Genomic DNA, 22444 nt, shown 5'->3' with positions numbered 1-22444 from the left:
ATAGTGAGTAGTAATTGGCTGTGGCCTAGATACACCTGCTGCCTCTGCGTTGCCAGGCAAGGCCATGGTTCTCACTGGGCCGAGGCTTGGCCCTGCCTGTTGGTAGAATAGCTCCAGATATTTCTTCTTTTTATCAGGTGCTTTTCTGCTCTTAAGGAGCTTTGGTGGTCTAGTCCGCAAGGAGTTGCTTTACCAATCCAAAGGAGGTGCCTTTCTGGTAGTTACAACCCACCTGAAACTCAGCAGAAGGAAGATGGACAGTATCCTCCCTTGACATTCATATCCTCAGAAGCCTGGTGGAGGGTCAGCCATGAGTCGGTTCCCACTTGACAGCAATAAGGTGGTTCTGTTCCTTTTTTCTTTTCATCCCAGTGAGCACCAATAGGCAGCAGCATGGTAGATGGAGAAATAATTGAAGTTGCCAACGATTTCGTTTTACATGGATCCACTATCCACATCCAAGGTAGCAGCAGTCAGGAAATGAAAAGACATGTTGCGTTGGGAAAATCTCCTGTCAGGGACCTCTCCAAGTTCTGAAAAGCAACTATGTCATTTAAAGATTAAATGGCCCAATTCAAGCCATGGTGTTTTCTGTTGTTTGCTGTGCATCTGAAAGTTGCGCAATGAATAAGGAAATTCAGAAGAGAAATCGAAGTAGTGGAGAACAGTATTGAATATCTCATGAAATGGCAAAGGTACAAACAAATCAGCATTGAAGGAATTGTAACCAGAGTTCTCCTCAGAGGCAAGGATGGTGAAACTTTGTCCTGCTTCCTTTGGGCATATTTTTCAGGAGGAACCAGTCCTTGAAGAGAGACATCATGCTGGGGAAAGTAGAGGGTGAGAGATACAGAGACAGACCCTCAGCCGGGTGGACTGACAGAGGAGTGGCTGCACCAGTGAGCCTGAGTGTATTAGAGATGGTGAGGCTTGGTCAGTAGAGGGCAAGGGTCAGATCTGCTGTTCTTAGGGTCTCTGTGAGCAACCTGATGGCACCTAGCCACAAAGTGACAAGAGACACAAAGGAGAGGTAGGGTTTGATACAGGTATCAGCACAGGAACCTCCCGCACAAGAGAAATCTGAAACCCCCTCATTTGAATACCAGCTTTTTGTGAAAATAATCAGAAATAAAAAAGGAGTTTTTTGTTTGTTTGTTTATATTTTATTTTTGTCAAGCTCTTTGTATAAAAGTAAGTGGTTGGTAATCCTAGAGGTGCACAGTTCGAATCCCCCAGATACTCTGCTGGAGAAGGAGGAGCAGTCTCCTCCTGTACCAGTCAAATCCAGTTTGATGGTATACACAAAAATAGTAAAATAAAATAAAATTTAAAAAAAAATTTAAAAGTAAGTGCTTGGCATAAAAACCTATACCAGCTGCTTCCCAGACCACTGTAGCACACAGCAGTGGTTTCCAAAATACAGAAGCAGACGGTGGCATGAAGAAGCATTTGCAGGTGACGTACGTGATTTCTGTGTGGCGCCAGCAAGGGGCTCTTGCACGGTGGTGATGGTGAGGGTGGCACAGGATCATACACTGTTTAATTCTGTTGTCCGTAGGGTCCCTGTGAGCCGGCCACGACCACATGGAACTTGGGAAAAGCTGGGCAGGGCAGTAGCTGTAGAAGGTCACATGATGTCTAGAAATAGTGTTGGGTGTCCTCGAGTCAGTTTCAGTTCAGTCAAACCACCTAACAGAGTTGAAGTGCCCCGAGGGGTTTTCTAGACTGTACTTTTTGCAGGAGCTAACCTCCAGGTTTTTGTCCCGGTGAGCCCTGACAGGTTTAAACCACCACCCTTTTCATGCAAAGCCTTGTCCTTCATCCTTTGTGCCACCAGAATGTCAGTGAAGTATCTCAGTCACAAAAGGATAAATACTGCATAACACCGCAGTTATAAAATAGAACAGTTGTAGGGGTTGGGAATGTAACAGGGAAGGCGTGGATAGATAATGCACACTGCATTAGAACAGATGAGGAGAAGAACTGTTTGAAAGGAATATATGATTATGCATATGATATGTTTGAGAATAATCTGGAACAAGGGGTACATTGTGGGTGGGCTGGGGGAGGGAAGGGGGGAGAAAATGTGTAACAGTGAATAAATTAAAAAAAAATACAGAAATTAAAAAGAAGGGGGGGAGAATATTCCAGCTGTTGTCATTCCTCTTGAGGACAGAGGTTGTATTTAGAGGATCAACAGTTTGCTGTTTGTTTTAGATTGAAATCCAGATATCTGAAGAACTGAAAGTAATGCACATTTCTTCCCCACCCCAAACACCACAAAGAAAGCCTGGATAATTGCTGATTTTTAAGGGCTCTCATTATCCCAGGAACAGCAGATTGACCTTGTTTACAAAGCAGAGGGAGTGTTAAAAGACTGTACATTTGATCCAGCTTCTAAAGACTTGTTGTGTTGATCTGCAGCCTATCAGATTTCGAGTTCATTAGGCTTTATTTTCTTCATATTTTTCTTTCCTTTTTCTTTTTTTAACCTCACATGTTGTTCTCCCAGGGCGCACCTTCCCGACGCACCCATACTTCTCAGCACAGCTGGGAGCCGGGCAGCTCTCCCTGTACAACATTCTCAAGGCCTACTCGCTGCTGGACCAGGAGGTCGGGTACTGCCAGGGCCTCAGCTTCGTGGCCGGCATCTTGCTGCTTCATATGAGCGAGGAGGAGGCCTTCAGGATGCTCAAGTTTCTAATGTTCGACATGGGCCTGCGGAAGCAGTACCGGCCAGACATGCTTATCCTGCAGGTATGGCGCATTCCCGTGGCTCTGAAACAGATAAATGGAACCCATGTGGCAGGGGCCCTCCACAGGTCTGCCTAAGGAGCCCTCTCACCATCAGTTAACCTCGTAATAGTTGTCACTGTTGATCACTTGCTTGGTGCAGGCATTATATCAAGTATTACATATGCATTTATTCCTTCAGTAACCAGAGAGTGAAACCAGGCTGCTCCCTGGAGGCAAGGATTTTTGAGGCTCTGTCTCACATACTTTGGGCACATGACAGGGAGGGACCAGTCCTTGGTCAGGGACATTATGCTTGGAAGGGTGAAGGGACAGTGCAGGAGAGGAAGACCCAAGATGAGATGGATTGACTCACTGACTGGAGGAATGGGATTAGGTCTTTTGGAGATGTTAAGATTAGCTCAGGTTAGGGCAGGGTTCAGAGCTAATGTACACAGGGTCACTGTAAGTCCCAGGCCATGCAATGAAAGGCACATAACAACAACATAGATGGCACACCAAGGCTCAATGGGGTTATTATGTCCCTGGACCAGGCCATGCAGTTAATAAGTGACCGAGCTGGGGTTGAAAGCCAGCCCTGGCTGATTCTAGAGCCCTCCTTCTTATTTCTGAGACCAAATACCACTTCCTAAGGACACTAGTTAAGACCGTCAACCTTCTTCAGTACCAGTTACTGCTATGTCGATTCTTCCTCATGGCAGACCCATGGGTATCAGAATAGAACTGTACCCATGAGATTGTCAGTTGCTGATTTTTCCAAAAGCAGATCACCAGGCCTTTCTTCTGATGTTCCTTTGGGTGAACCTGAACCTCCAAACTCTCAGCAACCAAGTATGTTTATCATTCATGTCACCCAGAGACTCCCATGCCATCATCAGGAGTTCTCCTAACTCTTCAAAGTCTTTGCACCTGCTACTTTCCCAGCCATGTCCTCCTGTCAGAAGCATGGGGCTGGCCATATCTGAACTCCACAAAGGGACCTGCCATCACCAACATTCACAGCACAAAGCAAAACCAATTCCCATGAAGTCCGACATGTCCCCCACGCTCTGCACCACTTTCTGCTCATCCCAGCACCAATCTTTCTGCTCTCCTGAGTCCAAAATCTATTGCCGTAGCTCACAGAGCACTTGGAACTATGCTCACAGTTATGAAGTTTATTAGGGAAGTGAAAAGGCTATAATTCATGTTGGTAGCAGGATGCAATCAGTCAGGACAACTTCTGAAATGTGCTTGCAGGCTCAGCCTTCAGCCTCATGGCTTTAGGTCAGTATGTGTTAAATGAAGGAGTTACACGTTTAGGTCACGTAGAAGATCACTAAGCAGTGAAGTGTGTTCCAAGCACCCAATGCTGTTACAGCTGCTGGTCAGAGATGGGGAGACCTCTGTACCCTGCTTCCAGAATATTCCTGCACATTGTTCAAAATGCTGGAGTGTGTGTGCATGTATTCCTTTACCAAGAAGATTGGTGACTTCAGAGCTTGAGAGGGTATCTTTGGAAAGGACACCCGAGGCTGTGCCAGGGACACGGTCAGAGCTCCAAAGCCCTTTCCCTGGAACTGGGAACATCAACCACATGAGAAGGAATTTCCAGAAAGGAAGCCATCTCAGTCACTGATTTTGACCCAGATGACACTTTCCACCCACGAGTCAAGTCCTTCCTGCTTTGTCCCCATTAGTTTAATGTCAGGGCACTTGTCATGTGAAAGATGTGGAATTTTTTAGTTCTGTCTCATTTAGTGTCAAAACGTAAAGCTCTTTGGGGGTGCTGACCCTGGGTAATTAGACCCTTGGATGTGGGAGAGCCACAGCTGGTATATAAGAGGATTGCGGTGTCTGGCCTTTTGAATACCATCTCTCTTCAGTTTGATGAGTTTACATCCAAATTGTAGCATCTCCACAGGGTCTTACCTCTGTCAGTGATTGTCTCGTGGGACTTAGACCAGAAGCCTTTGCTCATTGCTGGGCTGACTCTAGGGTTTCTGGGAGCCCTGAGACTTGTGGTGGGGATGCAGGGAACAGAACTGGCTTCCTGCCCTAACCTTACCACTGTCTGAAGGGGAGGAGCCCTTGGAGCTGAGATTAAACTTTATTTGGAAAAAGCCATTTCCTTTATCTTGATGAAAACACTTCTTATTTTCTCTTGCTAGTATCTATATATTTCATAAGTATCTAGATATTTCATAAGCTATAATCTATACAGCTTCAGTGTCATCCTGTCTCTCGAGTCATGCGTGGTGGGAGATGGGCTCTGGGAAGAATTTTGCTAAGTTGTGCGTGTGCTTTGTAATCTTTCTACAGAATCATGGTATGCCTTCAGTTCACTATTAACAGAGAGCCTAGTTTTCCTGCCCCCTAATCCCCCTGGGTTTAAGTTGCTAAGAATGTGTGCTCGTAGAGATTTTATGAAATCTCTCCAGAAGGCATCTGTTTAGATTCTCTTAGCCAAGGAACATGGGAGGGACAGGAGAGGGAAGGAAGCGATGTGGGAGGAGAGCCCCACATGGGTGATCAGAGACACGTGGCAAACACTCTCTGGATGAATTAACAGCCAAGACCAATGATTATCACAAGCCAAACAGGGCTCTCTTTTAATGTCTTGGAAAAATTGTGATTTCAATGAAAGGTTACAAAGTAAGTTGGTTTTCATTCATCCTTCCTATGCACTTTGTTTTAGGGCATTAATTATAATACCCACAAAGTAGCTACATTCTCCCCACTTCCTCCTAATCATTCTCATTTCCATTAATCCTTCTATATGCCTCCTTCTGTCTTCCTGAGCTTTGTTCATAGGCAAATGCTGTCCTTTATAAATCTTGGGTGCTTGACTATTCTAAGGAGCCAAATTCTTTTACAAATTAGTGAAATAAGCGTCTGACAAAAGGACAAATAGTGTGTAAGACCACTGTGATAACCTAAAGACAGGTTTTCACATAGACAGAGCCATTCTAGTGTGATTTCCAGGGTGGAGAAGGAAAGTAGAAAATCAATAGATGATAAACACTTAGTAAGATGGATAGGGAGCACTCGTGGCCTAGTATGACATTGCGCTGCCAACTCAAAGGCAGACAGTTCGAATCCAACAGACACTCCATGAGAGAAAGATGGACAATCTCTTGTGGTGTGATTGTTTCAGATTGAGTCCGTTTCAGCTCAACAGCACATAACAACATTGAGAGGAAGAAGCTGGGGGCATGTCTCCCAGCCAAGTGAACACACACCTCCCAGCGCAGAGGTGGAACCTGTGTGGAAAACCACCTGGTAGTGGAAAGAAATGTGGAAAGAAATTTAGTTTGTTATGAAAGAATTGAATGTTTATCAATTAAAAACAAAAATGAATGGAGAAGACTATATGGAATCAATGGATGATCATGCATTGTATGTGTTTGTAATTGATGCTACAGAGCGAAATGTAGCGTGCATGATTAATTGAAAGACCAGTTTGTTTTGTAAACTTTCATTCAAATAATAATTATTAAAACAAAAACAAAAAAACCCACCAACCAACAGTACTCTTGGGAGTGTTCCTGTGAGTGGGACATGTGACTTTCTCCAGCAGATAACCGGGTTTTAAACGGAGATGGGCATGTATTCCCGCAGATCCAGATGTACCAGCTCTCGAGGCTGCTTCACGATTACCACAGGGACCTGTACAACCACCTGGAAGAGCAGGAGATCGGCCCCAGCCTCTACGCCGCCCCCTGGTTCCTTACCATGTTCGCTTCCCAGTTCCCGCTGGGCTTTGTAGCCAGAGTCTTCGGTAAGTCTTCGCAGATCCATTTGCCAGAACCATAAAACAGTAAACATTTACTCTCACTCTGTGGTGGTAATTCTCTTGTTTTTGTCAATCTTCAATAAGACCAAGGCATTATTTGATACTCTTAAGTGAGGGTTGGGTATTAGGAATTTCAACAGCTGTTTTATTTTCTGACAATAATTGGACTTTCCTTGACGCCTTTCATCTTAACAGCATTTAGATCAATTTTGCTCTAAATGAAACTCTCCTGGAGCAGATATTTTCAAAAGTTGGCCAGAGAGCCCCAGGCATATGTTTTAGGGTTCTAATTTCATAAGTCATCATTCCCCACATCTCTGGCTTGTGACTGATGACTGATGAAAAATAAAGCCAGCCTACAGCTGTCACTGAGTCCAGTCCGACTCGTGGTAATCCCACGTGTGCAGAGGCCTCTGCTCTACAGTTTTCAAGGCTGTGGCTTTTCAGTAGCTGATCACCAGGCCTTTCTTCCAAGACACGTCAAGTGCTTATACCCCTAAAAACTCCTTGTTAACTGATAACTCCTTAACATTTCCTCCTGTGGCTTCTGGACTTGTCATCCTCCCAAAGTCTGTCCCTTCTTTTAGTTGTCACTCTCGTAAAGGCCACACGTCGGGACTTTAAGTGACTCCTGTACATTGATCACTCCCCCTCCCATCTTCAGCTCTGACCTCTCACCGAGCCAACAGCCCCATCTTCCCATGTGTCACGGATCACCGCCACTTCGTGTCCTCACTGTGGCCTCGGCTTGCTCACGTCTCACCCCATCTCCCATCTTCCCCGTTCATTTCTGGAGAATTTCGCTGCCACAGCTAACCAGGCCTTCCCTGCAGAGTCTCATAACCGTCGTGAGGTGGCCAGGATGCAGTGAGGGTCACTGAACACAGTCATTTCTCACAGTGCAGCTCCTTTTCTCTACTCCAGGAGGGAAAGTGATGGTTTTGAGAATTCAGATTCTTTTCTGTTTCTCACTCTGTTTCATTGGGCTTTGCTACAGGAATCTGTGTTTTTTAATACATATGTATGTACATGTTTGGAATCAGGAGTGGCATCCACTTCCTAGACCACATGCCTCTGGAAACTAAGAACTTTGATAAGTGTTGATAGTTACAGAAAGGCTTCAGGACTTTTGTTCATAGGGTTGCTATGAGTTGTGCTCGACTCAACAGCAATCAACAACAACAACATGCACATATGTGTATACACACACACATATATAGATGTACATATATAAATAGATATATATTTACGTACATATACATATGTATATACATATATACACTTTGGATTATCAAGAAGGGCTAATCCTTGGGAAAAGACATCATGCTAGGAAAGATGGAAGTTCAGAGAAAGAGAGGAAGACCTTCAGTGAGATGGATTGACACAGTGACTTTAAGAGTGGGTTCAAGTGTATCAGAGATGTTGAGGATGGCGCAGGATAGGGCAGGGCTTAGATCTGTTGTCCATAGCTTACAATGAGCTGTAATCAACTTGATGGCACATAACAAAAACATGTATGCAATGTATACATTTATATCGTGTGTGTGTGTGTGTAAGGGAGCTCTGGAGATGTGATGATAAGGCATGATGCTGACAACCCAAAGGCACTCGGTTCGAATCCACTAGCTACTCTGCAGGAGAAAGATGGACAGACACCTCCCATGAGATTTACAGCCTCTAAAACCCACTTGTTGGTTCGGACTCAACGGCAAACAGTAACAACAACAATATAGGTATATGTAGAGAGAGAAAGACTATTTAGCTTAATAACTTGGCTCCCAGGACTGTGAGGGCTAACAGGCCTAAGACCTGTAGGTCAGACTCAGGAAGAGTGAAGAGTCCAGTAAACATGTCTATTTATAATTTTGTAACAGAGTGTCCTCTAGAAAAAGCCTCCCTTTTTCCTCATAAGGCCTTCAGCTAATTGTCTGAGGCCCACACAGATGGTGGAAAGTAATTTGTTTTATTGCCGGGAAGTGGTTTAATCACCTGTAACTATTTCCTGCAGAGCCCTGGTGGCACAGTGGTTAAATGCTTGGCTGCTGACTAGATGGGCAACTGTTTGAAGTCACCGTCGTCTGCACGGGACACAGATGAGGCTCTAGTTCTGTAAATACTTACTGCATTTAAGCCCTATGAGGGCAGTTCTCCTCTGTCCTGTAGGGTTACTGTGGGTCAGAACTACCTCAATGGTATTGGGCTTTTAATGACTTCATAATAGTGTCTAGACTAGTGTTTGACCAGACAGTGGGCCACCAGAGCCAACCACGTTGTCACGTAAGGTCTGCCATAACAGAGGGAGAAGTTATTAATGAACTGACAGTCAATCACGTACCAAGTTTTGTTGTGTTTTTTTTTTATTTTTTTAAATTTTTATTGTATTATTTTTACGTGTACTGTCAAATCAGATCTGACTGGTACAGGAGGAGATTGCCCCCTCCTTCTCCAGCAGAGCATCTGGTGAATTTGAACTGCGTACCTCTGGGATTGCAGTGCAGCATCTTGCCACTAGGCCACCAGAGCTCCCCGTACCAAGTATTTTTATTGTTTGGTTTTCTTTTTTTGGTGTGGTTTTATTTTTAAATAAAATTTTTTAACAAAAGTTTACAGGAAAGTTAGTCTTTCATTCATTAATTGTTGCACATTTTACCACCCTCTCTCCCTTCACCCTCCCCAAGTTGACATTTTTGGTTATACTAGTTTATTTACAAAATTTAAATACATTGTTTCTGAGAACAGATTCTTCCAATTTCTCTCATCACCTCCATCCATCAGATTGTACAACCCCATGCTTAATTCCCCTCCCCCTACCTCTGCTTCCACCCTCCGCCCCTCTGGAGCCTTAGACTCATTCTGTAATAATGGGTTTATACCGTATTTGTCCTTGTGTGGTATCAAGTGTTTTTAAATGACATGTTCACTCACTGACTGTTTAAGAATAAATAACCTTACACTTTTCCATATAACCTCTCCTCCTCAGTGTGAACACACTGAGAAATAGCTTATTATATTCATACCCGCAGAGAGAAATATCTTTCAGTCCATTTCTTTAGAGGTCCACATCTGTCTTTATAATTAGAGAGCATTTTTATGGGAATATTCTAAAACTCTGAGAGTAATACTAATTTAAGTCATGTTTTTAATAGCTGCCCTGTATCTCCAAACTCTAGAAATCTAAGAAACCAGTTTAAAAGAATGAAGCAAAACCATCCTGCTCTCTAAAAATGTGTGAGCCCTGATTGAGTTTGTGTCTCACTTCTCATTGCCTCCCACGTGCTAGGTGATTGTTTCTCATTTGCAGCCACGAGAACCTTTACAAAATTTCTCGTGGGCCTTTGTGAGAGGAATTGCATTCTTAAGGTGTTGCCTGCTCCCCTTGGAAAAATCACCTCCATAAATTGATGTTTATGCGCTGTCCCTGGAGAAAAAAATCATTAAAATTATTACCTTGTAGTTAAATCATACTCGTAGTGAGATTTCATGAAGTTTTTATGTCACTGTACAAAGTAGGGAGGGCAGATAATGAACTAAAGGCTTGAAAACTTGTCTGGTTAGCTAACAAAAGACTTGCAGCAACTTTAAGATCTTCAGCTGTAGGCTCCAGCCTGTTTTTGTTCATACTTTCTGTGTGTTTGGAAATTAAAAGAAATCTATGCGTTTAACTCCAGAGCTCTGGTGGCTTGTTGTTGTGAAGTGCCTTGAAATCAATTATGACTCATAATGACCCCGTGACAACAGATCTGAACCCTGTCCTGTCCTGTGCCATCCTCACAATCTCTGACACACTCAAGCCCTTTGCTGCAATGACTGTCACTGTGGTTGAGGATCTTCCTCTCCTTTGCTGTCCCTCCACATTCCCAAGCATGATGTCCTTCTCCAAGGAATGACCTAGCAACATGCCCAAAGTATGTGAGATGAAGGAAGCTTTATCATCTTTGCCTCCAGGTGGTCGGGATTTGTGCTGCCAATGCAGAGGTACATGGTTCAAATCCACCAGCTGCCCCGTGGAAGAAAAAGATGAGCAGTCTCCTCCCGTGCGATTTACTGCTGTGAAAACCTGCTGGAGCCTCAGCTACATGTTGGTTCTGACTCGCCGATACACAATAGCAGTAACTAGTGGCACAGTAATTAAACACTCTTGTGCTAGCTAGACAGTTGGTAGTTCAAAACTATTTACCAGCTCCATGGAGGCAAAGAGCTGATGATTTACTTCCATAACAATCGCCGAGACCCAGTGAGGCCATACAACAACAGCCTCGATAAGAGTTCGTTGTTGTTCTTCACTATATTTTTCAAGCAGTCATGGAAGGGAGTGAAGATTGAAAGGGGAAGAAGAGATGCTATCAGTGGTCCAAACCAGCAAAAGCATCAAATTATTGTAATTGCCAAGAAAATTAACTCATAATGTAAACCACGGACTGGAGGGAAGGTGAGAGGGGCCATCCCTGGCTTCTTCCCTGCGCCCCCACCCCAGTCCCTCGTTCAGGGACTCGTGCATGCCTGTGGATAATCCCGAGGCTCTGACAAGGCCTGATGGCACAGTGGTTAGGTGCTCAATTCCACACAGTGGCTCTACGGGAGAAAGACTTGACAATCTGCTCCCGTGTTCTTGTAGTTGTTATATTATCGAGTTGCTTGCAACTCATAGCAACCCTGAGTACAACAGATCTGAACCCTGCTCTATCCTGAGCCAACCTTGATGTCTCTGACGCACCTACCCCCACGACCCTTGTCATCCTAGTAGAAATGTAAAAGCTTATTGCCATCACGTCGGAACAGACTTGACGCAGACCCTCCTTTGGGTTTCCCTGGCTGTAATTCACACAGGAGACTGCTTCTCTTTCTCCTTCAGAGCAGATGGGTGGGCAGCACAGCTTCCTACAGAAAAGCCTCTGAGGTAGCTGTAGCCCTTCCAGCTCACCAAGAGACAAAGGTCTATTTAGGGCACATGATAATAACAAGGCCATAAAGACTTGCCTTGAAGTCTTCCCACAAACCTTATAAATAGATAAGAGGCGTTAAAAAAAAAAGAAGCTGCACACTCTGCTTTGGGCACAACAACCGTTAGGCTGTAAGAGAGGCACCCTGGTGGTGCAGTAGTTAAGCTGGCCTGACAGCTGACTGGAGGTGAGGGGTAGAACCTCTCAGGTTTCTTTGGGTGAGAGAAGAGGGAGTGTGCTTCCAGAAAGATTCCTTCAGACTCATTGTCACTGAGTTAGAAGCTGCTCGGAACTGATCCCCCAGGACGGGTTCTCTGAGACTAAACGCACAGGAGGAGATTGCCCATCTTTCACCCCAGGTGCTGGTGGATTTGAACCACCAGAGTAGTACTAAGTTTGTGTTAGTGCACCTTCCTACTGGCTGTGCCTCCAGAGCGCCCCTCCATAAGGGGACACCTGATGGGGAAGGGGCACCTCTCCTCCAGGGTGGCTGTGAGTAGGATTGACTCGGCAACAATGGGTATTTCAGGCTTTCTGTTGCAGAGTAATATGGAGTTCTGTGAAGTTACTGTAGGGAGCTTGGGTGGCTTAGTGGTAAGGAATTGCACTGCCAACCCAAAGGCATGGAGTTTGAGTCCACCAGCTGCTCGACGGGAAAAAGACAGGCATTCTCCTCCCGTGCAATTTACCGCCTCTGAAAACCCTCTGGAGGGCCAGCTGTAAGTTGGTTCTGACTCAGTATTACACAACAACTGTAGTTATTTTAGTGTTTTTATAATACAAGCAGAAGCTAGTAAAAGCAGGACGATTTTCTCTCTACGACGTAGTCAGTGTTGCTCTCAAGAGTTTCTTCTATCGCATATGGAGTAATGCCACTGTGTGTGATTCATGGGTCCCACAGCCCTGCTGGACCAAGTGGGTTCCCATGGACTCACTGAGTTGGAAGCTCGCACCAAGCCCAGCGGGCTGGGAGGCTCAGATTACAGCAGGAAGCGGTTCCCTAAGGCACTGCTAACACTTGACAAAAATGGTCCTTCTTTTTGGACTGCCCATGATTCCTCTCTATACTTAAACACATGATGACTTATTAGTACGTGTTATAAGAAAGACAAGTTTCTAAAAACCACTCGTATGTTCAGCATCAGTGACAACAGAACCATGGTTTTATCAGCACCATGATGGTACATCGTGGGGTTTTACCGTCCAACATCTGCCGTTCATCCCTGTGGCCTTTTTTTTCATTTTGACCTAGAGCTGGCTTCCTAAGCCTGGAGGCCTGGTTGCTGGTGAAGGACAATCAGACCTTGTTACCCAGTCATATTTTACATGTACATGTTTCTTGGCTTTCAGTCAACAGCTCACATATTAATATGTCACCTTGTTCCTTGGAAGGACAGCTGCCAAGGGTAATATTACCATATGCTTCTTATGTAATCCCAGCTCTTAGAAGGACAGACCTCTATCCATGCGCTTTCACCTGATGGGAATGGCCTGCTCCTACGTTCATCCTGATTGAGGATTAAGTGGCCCTGAGAGCAGGCCTTCCTCCCACTCTCTTCTGATCATGTCTGTTATCGGTAAACGTCTGAGAAACAGGACGGGCTGACTCCTGATGGAGGAGGAGACGGCTGTGGTGTTAGATTCCTGCAGCCGAAAGGTGAGAGGAGACTGTAAACACCATGGATTTAGAGGAAAAAGAAGCGCAGACTTAGAAGTCGCCTGTGAGTGAAGGATTCTGAGACAGTTTAGGACTAAAACAGTCTGTGGAGATGAGATTGTTTCCTTGGCCAGGAAGGGCACAGACAGTTAACACGGCACGGGGATGACGATGTAACCCCCCCCCCCCCCCCAATTCTTTATTATCTCTTCTTTTGCAGTTCGCTGATCTCTCTTGCTTCCTTCCCACTGGCCCTGATCAGATTGTGGTGGTGTCACAATGCTAGGATGCCTGAGAAAGCACAAGAAAGAGAGCAGCCCTTTCCTTCACAAAGATAGCAGAGAAATAGACACAGAATAAATTGACTCATGGGCCTTGTGCTTTTACATTTATCAGGGGTTTTTTTACCCTCATAGGGAAAATGCTCTTTCAGAAAGGGCTCCAGTGCACATGAGCATAGTATGAACACAGCTAAAGAGACTTTCTCTCTACTTCTTGTGTGGTGGGACCCTTTGCCTGTGTCTTGATGCCTTGAGGACGGAGAGAAGAATGGGAGGAGGCAGACAGGAAGTCATCTGGAAGTGAAGACTTGCTACCCCAGTGATGCTGGGGGTGATGCCTCCAAAGTTCCTTCTCAATAAATTATGCTTTTCTATCTATCTATCTATCTAGCTAGCTATCTCTCTATCTCTCTATCTATCTATCTATTTATCTATCTACCTATTTTTAATTTTTTTCCGTGTAGACTTACAAATTATTTTCCATACAATCATTTGTAGACATTTTGTTTCATAACAGTCATTACCATTGACTGATTAGTTGGCATTTACTTTCTTGTTGCTGAGGTTCTAAAATTTAGGGAGTATACACACTCTTACATTAAAAACATTTCAAAATTTTTCCGCAGTGCAATGAATAAAAGCATTGGAAGACTGGCAAAATTGTAAGTGGTTGAGTTGAGACATTAAATTGTTTGTTAGAATTTTTCTATTGTTATTTTAAAATTGTTATTTAAAATTGTTATCATTCCTCCAGAGAGAGAACAATACGTATTGTTTCAAGGATATAGGTGTTAGCCCTGTGGATAGTCTAATAGGTGTGGGAGCCCCTTCCTCTCCAGCAGCATTCTTTGAGGCCTTCCCTCCTAGCTCTGGTCATCTCTTTATTACAATCCCAACACCTAAAAAACCTCACCAGTTGCTGTTGAGTTTCCTCCACCTCACCACAGTGACGTGGCCAGAGTAGAACCGTGATCCAGAGCGTTTCCTGGCTGTCATCTGAGGGAACTAGATCACCAGGTCTTCCCCCACTATGCATCTGAGTGGGTTCAAACCACCAACCTTTTAGTTAACCAGAACACTTAAAGGTTTGTGCCACTTATCCAAATGAGCCCCTTGTTTAATGCCTTCCCAGAAGCTTCTAGGGCTGAGCTCACCCAGCTCTCATGAGTGAGAACATCCCACCATGTGTCCTTGTAAGGGTGAGCAATTTGAGTGGATTCTGTTGTTGTTGTTGTTGTTGTTGTTGTTGTGTACCATCACGTGAGAATCTATCCGTCCCTGACCACCTGGTTTTCAGAGGCAATAAATCACATGAGAAAAGAGTGCCTACCTTTCTCCTGTGGAGCAGCTAGTGGATACAAGCTGTTTGTTTGCATTGGTAGCACGGTTTCTTAGCACTAAGCCACCAGAGTTCCCTGGGTTCTCATGAGAAAGGAAGAAGCGAGCTTGTCTTACAGCTGGTGATGTTCATTTACAAGTCCAGTAGTAGGAAGTAGGATGCTCTTATCAGTGACACTTCAATGACGATTTTTTTTTTCTTCCGTCTAACCTCCACTCTCTGTCTAACCTTATAAACCTAATTATGGGTTCGGGTCTATTCTTGGTTGTTATTAACACACTAACATGCTTAAAAAAAGAAAAAACTTCAAGGGCTTCCTCCTATGACCAAGGTGAAGTTAGAATAACTTAGTCCAATGTGAAATGACTCTTGTGATCTGCTCCTGTCTCCCTTTCAGTCTCATGGCTATCATTTCCCCCCACATAGCCTTAGCTCCTACTGTACAGACTTTTCAGACTCATGAGCATGACTTGGTTCTTTCAAATCACCTTCTGCTTTAGTCTGGATCCTCTAGAGAAGCAGAACCAATTAAGATGTGTATCTATCCCACTGCCTTCAAGTTTGTTTCAACTCATACTTTGTGGAAGTATAGCACAGCTCAGGGTTGAAAAGGGACCAAGCTTTGTCAGAACATCCTTTTATATAATGGAGTGAGACCACACCCCTGAGGAAACACCATCTGCTGCTGATTGGCTAATCATATCCTATCACATCATAAAAAGTGATTACACTGTATTACATTATGGAAACACACCCAGTGTTGTGTCTGCCGACTGCTGAGAATCATATCCTTGCCAAGTGGACATAGGACATTAACCATCACACCTTCTTGAGAATATCATTCCCTGACTTCTTACCTAGCAAGGTTTACTGGTTTTTCAAGCCAGGACTCAGCAGTCACCTTTTCTTTTTTCTTTTTTTTTTTTTTAAATTTTGTGTACATGTACCATCAAATCAGATCTGACTGGTACAGGAGGATATTGCGCCTCCTTCTCCAGCAGAGCATCTGGTGGATTCGAACCGTGTTCCTCTGGGATTGCAGTTCAGTTTCTTGCCACTAGGCCACCAGAGCTCCCCTAAGCAGTCACCTTTTCTTGACTCCTTCCTTTCCCTCAGAAGTAACTCTAGCTAAATAGTAGTTGTTGGTGTCTCTACAGCTGTTCTTTGTTCTTTGTCTGTGGCTGAATCCCCAGAGCCTCATGGTAGCTATTCAATGAATATTTGTCGAGTTAAATTAGAAGAAACTTAGAGAAGAGTGATCTTAAGGTGTAGAAAGTAGAGTTGAGGAAAAGCAAATAGATCTTGGTTAATAGATTAACTACAGGCAGTTGCCTAATAAAATAAGCATATACAGGATAATTAGTTTTATTTGGTAATGTACCAGTGAAGACTTTTTTTATTAGGGTTTTTTGTTTGTTTGTGTGTTTGTTTGTTTGTTTTTAAAACTCCAAACTTCCCTTTGTTTCTTCACACAGTTCAGAAATGTCTTAATTTAGAATCGTGCAGAAAACTTGACAAAGTTAATTTCTTCTATAAACCAAAGTCTAAAAGGTATGAAACTTGAGAAAATAACATTGCTGACCTTGAGAGACCTCTTACATGGTTTGCATAGTTGATTATACTCACCTAAGTTCCCCAGTAGCCATTTCTTTTCATAGCTTTTGCATGTGGTGCACTGTCTGTCCTCAAGACACCAAACTAGCGAATCATCAGTGCAGTCATGAAATCTTATCCCTAGGGTATTTTTTTTAAGTATCCTGATACTTATGCTAAGAGATCCCATCAATTTTTATTTAGCTAAAAACACTTGTCTATTGAAAGGAAATTTTACTGTCTAACCACGGGAACTTCAAATTTGCTTGCAAGTATCATTTCTGTTTAAAAATCTGTTTAGTACCATCTAAGATTGTTTCATGTCCTCTAGTGGTGACTTACACAGAGTGTCTATTCATTTAGTAAATCAGATTATTTCTGATGGCAGAAGCAATAAAAGGCACACATTTATAAAATTAATCACCATTGAGTTATGCCTGCTAGTACCCCATCATTTCTTATCCCCATGGGACCTGTCCTAATTCCTTCATCGCCTCCCTCCACCCACAAAACTCTGTCATCCTCGTGATTTCCCCATATTCAACACCCCACACCCCAGTCTCTCTCTCCTTCCCCTTTTGGACTTTTATACACATCTTACTGGTTATTCTTCTACTTTTACAGTAACAGTCTTAGGCAGTATTTGTCCTTATGAGATAACATAGTATATATGAATGATCATATGAAACACAGTGCTATAAATGAATGTGTGAAATACCACGTACATGAACAAAACACAATGTATTCTGAGTTTGTATTCAACCAGTATAAAACAACACACACACACAAAGGCCCAGGTCTGTGGGGACATTCTCCTATGTCACTGACTTGCACATACCACATCTCCTGAAAAGCCCACGATTCCCAAGATAAACCTGCAGCTCTCCAGTTTGTCTTCCCAGCCTGTGCTACCAAACCAGAGAACAAGGCACTGCTCAGTCACCCCGATTTTGCAGGCCCACCCTTCAGCCTCAGCAGTCATGATGTCTGTGGAGCAGTGGGGGCCCTGAGTGACTCAGAGCTGGTGGTGTTATTGCTCAGGGCTGTGCCCACTCCACACAGTGGCCCATCCCGCTGACACCACATCAGTTCATCCTGTATCTCAAGGGCGAAATAGCCAGCAGGGGCCCAGGGCTGTCACTTCTTATTCCCTTGCCTTGTCCAGAAACCACTCAGATCAAACATATTTTCTGTTTGCACAGCAGCATTCTGTCTTTTCCTTTTATGCCTTCTAGACCAGAAACTCATGGCTGTGGAAGCAGTTTTAACTCATGGTTTGTTGTTGTTGTTGTTGTTGTTGTTGTTGTTGTGTGCCATCAAGTCTTCTGTGACTCATAGTGACCCTATGTACAACAGCCCTAAACTCTGCCAATCTTACTGTTTCTGACACACCTATTCCAATTACCCCAGTGACTGAATCAGTCCATTTCATCAAGGGTCTTCCTCTCCTGCGCTGTCCCTCCATCCTCCCAAGCATGACGTCCCTCTCCAAGGAATGATCCCACCTTGCAACATGCCCAAATTATGTCAGACAGAGCTTTAGAATCCTTGCCTCTAAGGAGCAGCCTGGCATCTCCTCTCCCTCTCCAGGACGAACTTGTTTGTTCTCCTAGCAGTCCATGGTATATTCAGTACTCTTCTCGAGCACCAAAGCTCAAAGGCATCAACTCCTCTACCATCCCTAGTCATTGTCCAGTTCTCTGAAGCATAGCAAGTAATAGTAAAGAACATGGCCTGTATCCGGTGCACCTTAGTCTCCAGACTGACATCGTTGCTCTTCAGTACCTTGGAGAGGTCTCTGACAGCAGACTTTCCCATCGCAATTCATCTTTTAATTTCTTGGCTGCTAGTACCAAGAGTGTGGATTGTAGAGCCAAGCAAACTGAAGCTATCAACAATCTCAATCTCTTCACAATCTATCGTGATGCTGCCAATCGGCCCAGTGTTGAGAATCTTTGTTTTCTTGATAGTGAGCTTCAATCCATATTGAAGGCTGCAGTCCTTGACCTTCTGCAGCAAGTGCAGCAAGTGCACGGTAGCCCTTTGTAAGTTTTCAAAGTTGTAAATCTTTACAGGAGGAAAATATCTCACTCATCTTTTTCCCAGAGAGTGGCCGAGGGGCTTGCTCTGCCCGCCTCTCTATTCACAGCCCAGCCTGCCCCCCACTGTGCCACCAGGGCTCTTCTGGCACAACAACTGTTCGTTGCTATTGACACGGAACCACCTCAAGCTGATCATCTGGTTTTCAGAGGCTATAAATCACACAGGAGGAAACTGCCCGTCTCTCCTGTGGAGCAACTGGTCTATGCGAACTTCCCAGCTTTGAGATGACAGGGAAACTTGCTACCCACAAGGTCCCCTCCATGACTGAACCCCAGGACATTTGACTCTCTTTCATTAGTGGCTTCAAATGTATAGTGAAGGGGAGACAGATCTGCACTTGCCCAGCCAGCTCTGTGGACCTCTCCCCCTCCATCTCCCTGTATTAAAGTTAGTGTAGGAATTGCTAACATTTGCAGATCATTCTAAAATAAAAGTGTGGCAAAAACTGAAAAGTAACCAAAATGAAATTCTCTCAAGTCCTCAAAAGGAAAAATTGTTTTTACTCCACTATTGCTCTGAAATCCAGTACTTTTAAGTATTTGTATTAACAAATTACTTTTACGATGATGTCTTCAAGCCAGACCTTCTATTTCAGCCTCATGTTTCAAAACTGAAGAAACAAAGGCATTTTCCCCACTTATTTTCTGTTGTGCCTGTGAAAAAACCTTTCTGTTTTACCAGTAAAGAATGCGTATTCTAGTCACTCCTTTAAAATCCAGAATATTCTTTGGAGAATAGACTAATAGATATATTTCTTTCGGTTTTTTTTTCTTTTCTCATTTTAAATTTTGAATAATGGATTTCCTTTCTTTATCTGAAGTTGTAACAAAGCCTTTTCCATATAACATATGTATGTATGTAAGTATGTACACGTGTGTGTCTTTAATTTGCAGTATCAATCTTAAAATCCTGTCTGAAACATCAGCTTTATAGAAAGTTCACAATTTGGTGCCAGGTTTCTCTTCCCCTGTGGAAAAGAAAGTGATGATAGGATTTGGTGTAACTTTCTGTATTTCTGTGTTTTCCAGATATGATCTTTCTTCAGGGATCTGAAGTCATATTTAAAGTGGCATTAAGTCTGCTGGGAAGCCATAAGCCCTTGATTCTGCAGCATGAGAACCTAGAAACCATAGTTGACTTTATAAAAAACACACTACCAAACCTGGGCTTGGTACAGATGGAAAAGACCATCAATCAGGTATGGTTCAGCCAGAGCTTCCAGAGACTTCTGCAGTCCTGCTTATGTGGAAATTGAACATTTCTGTCTGGGCTGAAGCTGTTTCTTACTACTTTCTTTGTATTCTAAATAGCTTCTTGTACTGTGTGTGGTGTGGAGGAGGCTCCTAATAGCTATTCTCTCTCTCTCTCTCTCTCTCTCTCTCTCTCTCTCTGTGTGTGTGTGTGTGTGTGTGTGTGTGTGTGTTTGCACTGAAATGCTACGTGGAAACAGCAGTGAAGCTAAAGTTGCATCATATCATTAGGGAAATAGTTATTCCCTCTCAGAGGTTTCATTTATAGTTTGTTCTTCTGAAACACAGGACAGGCTTCAGGGCTTCTGTATATAGGGTCACTGTGGATCTCAGGCGACTCGGGGACATATAACAACAGCAACATGTAATTCAGGCAAGCCTTTATAAATGAAAGATTGTTGTTGTTGTTGTTGTTATGTGCCGTCGAGTCGCCTGCGACTCATAGCGACCCTATGTACAACAGCCCTAAACTCCGCTCTGTCCTGTGCCAATCGCACTGTCTCTGATACTCCCATCCCAATTATCCCAGTCACTGAATCAATCTACCTCATAGAGAGCCTTCCTCTCCTGCGCCGTCCCTCTACCCTCCCAAGCATGAGGTCCCTCTCCAAGGACCGGTCTCTCCTCACTACATGTCCGAAGTAAGTTAGACGGAGCCTCAGAATCCTTGCCTCCAAGGAGCCACCCGGTTTAACCCTCTCCAGGACAAATCTATTTGTTTTCCTAGCAGTCCATGGTATTCTCAGTACTCTTCTCCAGCACCACAGCTCAAAGGCAGGGGTTTTTTTTTCTGCTGCCTAGTATTAATTAGATTTTTTTTCTTGTGACTTGAGTGAAAGTTTACAAAGTGTTTAACCTTCCATGCCACTGTTTATTCACATTGTGTTTTATAACATTAATTACAGTATCCACAATTTAACCACACTCTTCCCACTTCTTCCTTAAAACTCTCATTTCCATTAATCCTTCCATCATACCCATTCCAGCCTTCTGAGCCTTATCCCTGAGCAGATGCTGCCCTTTTATCATTGTGTGGCTGATGATTCTAAGGAATGAGTGCCTCGCTGCCGATACTGTTCTCTTTACAGGCCTGTGCGGTATTTACCTGAGAGTTAAGGCATGAGGGTAAGTTTTGTTCCACAGTGAAGGGTGACTTACATGCCTTTGTCCTGAGGTTCAACCAGTCTGTTTTGGGCCAATAAACCTATCCCTTTTTCTTTTGGGGGAGTTTTGCACATTTGTATTCCCTGTATCTGGGACCTTCTACTGTGGTGCTTTTTAGACTGGTCTGTTGTGGCGTCTGAGTACCATCTAGTTCTTGTCTCAGAGTTATGGAGGCCATGGACAGTTAGTCCTTTTGACTGATTTTCCCAGTGCATTTGTGTGTCTCTTCCCTCATCATTGTTCCAGATAGGGAGACACCAGTGACTGCACCTTAGGTGGCTGCTCAAAAGCTTTTAAGACCTTTAGGCTTGCTCAGTTCTACGGTCAGCTCTCTTGGCACCAGCAGTTTGGAAATCAAAAGATGAATTGCACTGGGAAAATCTGCTGTCAGGGACTCCTCCTGTGTACTGAAAAATAATGATGTGAGACTAGAGACTTAAGGTGTGCCTAATCCAGGCCATGGTCTTCGCCATTATTTTCTATGCATCAGAGAGCTGGGCAGTGACTAAAGATGACAGAAGAAAAAAATCGATGCCTTTGAGTTGTGGTGCTAGAGAAGACTCTTGAATGTACCATGGAGCTCCAAGAAATTAAATAAATATTCCCTGGAGAGGGTGAAATCATGTTTCTCCTCGAAGGCTAGGATTTTGAAGCTCCCTCTCACGTACTTTGGGCATGTGACCAGGAAGGACCAGTCCTTCGAGAAGGACATTGTGCTCGGAATGGTGGAGGGGCAGTGCAGGATGAGATGGACTGATAGAGTAACTGGGGAAATGAGGTTAGGTGTGTCAGAGTCAGTGAGACTGGCTCAGAACAGGGCAGGCTTCAGAGCTGCTGTACATAGGGGCGCGATGGGTCACAGGCGACTCGATGGCACATAACAACAACAACAACAACAGCAATGCCAAAGTAGAACTTGGTCTCTGGACTGTGTTATGCCAGTTGGCCTTGATATCCTCCAAGACGATGAGCCCCAGACCCAGTGAGTCACTCCCTCAGGATGTTTAGTTATGATTAATAAGTTTATATAACTTTCCCTCTGTTGGCTGTGCTGTGTACGTGGATGTATTTACAGCACACACTGACATGAAGGTAGAAATACCATCTTCTAAGCCAGGGTATGATTGCGAATGTAGGACCTTTCAGCTGTCCATGCCTGTTTTGTCTTGCCTGTCTGCCCTTATATCTGCTTGTAGATTAATGTTTATTTTTGCTGATGATGAGGAAATGTTTTAATTATATTTAATAGTTTGCCTTTGTTGACTATATTTCTTGAACACTTTTCCATGTCTTCTCTTTCTTTGGTGTTATTGTGTTGATTATTTCTTTATTGTATGTTACCATTACCATCACACACCTTAATATGTGTACTGCCAACCCAAAGGCACACAGTTCATGTCCACCAGACACTCCAAGAGAGAAAGATGAGCAGTCTTCTCCTCTGTGATTTACGGCCTCTGAAAACCCACCAGAGGGTCAGCTATGAGTCGGTTCCGACTCAACAGTACACAACAACATCTGTGAACTCAGTTTTATTTCCCTCTTTCTCCCTTCCCATCCCTAATAACCATCCAGTAATGTTTCTTTC

The 22444-nt window shown here is 43.8% G+C and overlaps 1 protein-coding gene across 1 annotated transcript in view; it reads left to right on the top strand.

Moving 5' to 3' along the window:
• TBC1D1 (TBC1 (tre-2/USP6, BUB2, cdc16) domain family, member 1) overlaps positions 1–22444 on the top strand; it is a 378557-nt gene that overhangs the window by 335091 nt on the left and 21022 nt on the right. Inside the window, exons 16-18 of the mRNA XM_006895424.1 lie at positions 2513–2757; positions 6355–6514; positions 19471–19640. Coding sequence (XP_006895486.1) covers positions 2513–2757; positions 6355–6514; positions 19471–19640 — 575 coding nt within the window. The remainder of the gene's footprint in view (positions 1–2512; positions 2758–6354; positions 6515–19470; positions 19641–22444) is intronic.

Source organism: Elephantulus edwardii, unplaced genomic scaffold (genome assembly GCF_000299155.1).
Source record: "Elephantulus edwardii isolate Elephantulus edwardi_28Jun2011 unplaced genomic scaffold, EleEdw1.0 scaffold00167, whole genome shotgun sequence".
NCBI classification, from domain to species: Eukaryota; Metazoa; Chordata; class Mammalia; order Macroscelidea; family Macroscelididae; genus Elephantulus; species Elephantulus edwardii.
The sequence above is the reverse complement of the archived record's forward strand: the minus strand, read 5'-3'. Positions and strand labels throughout refer to the sequence as shown.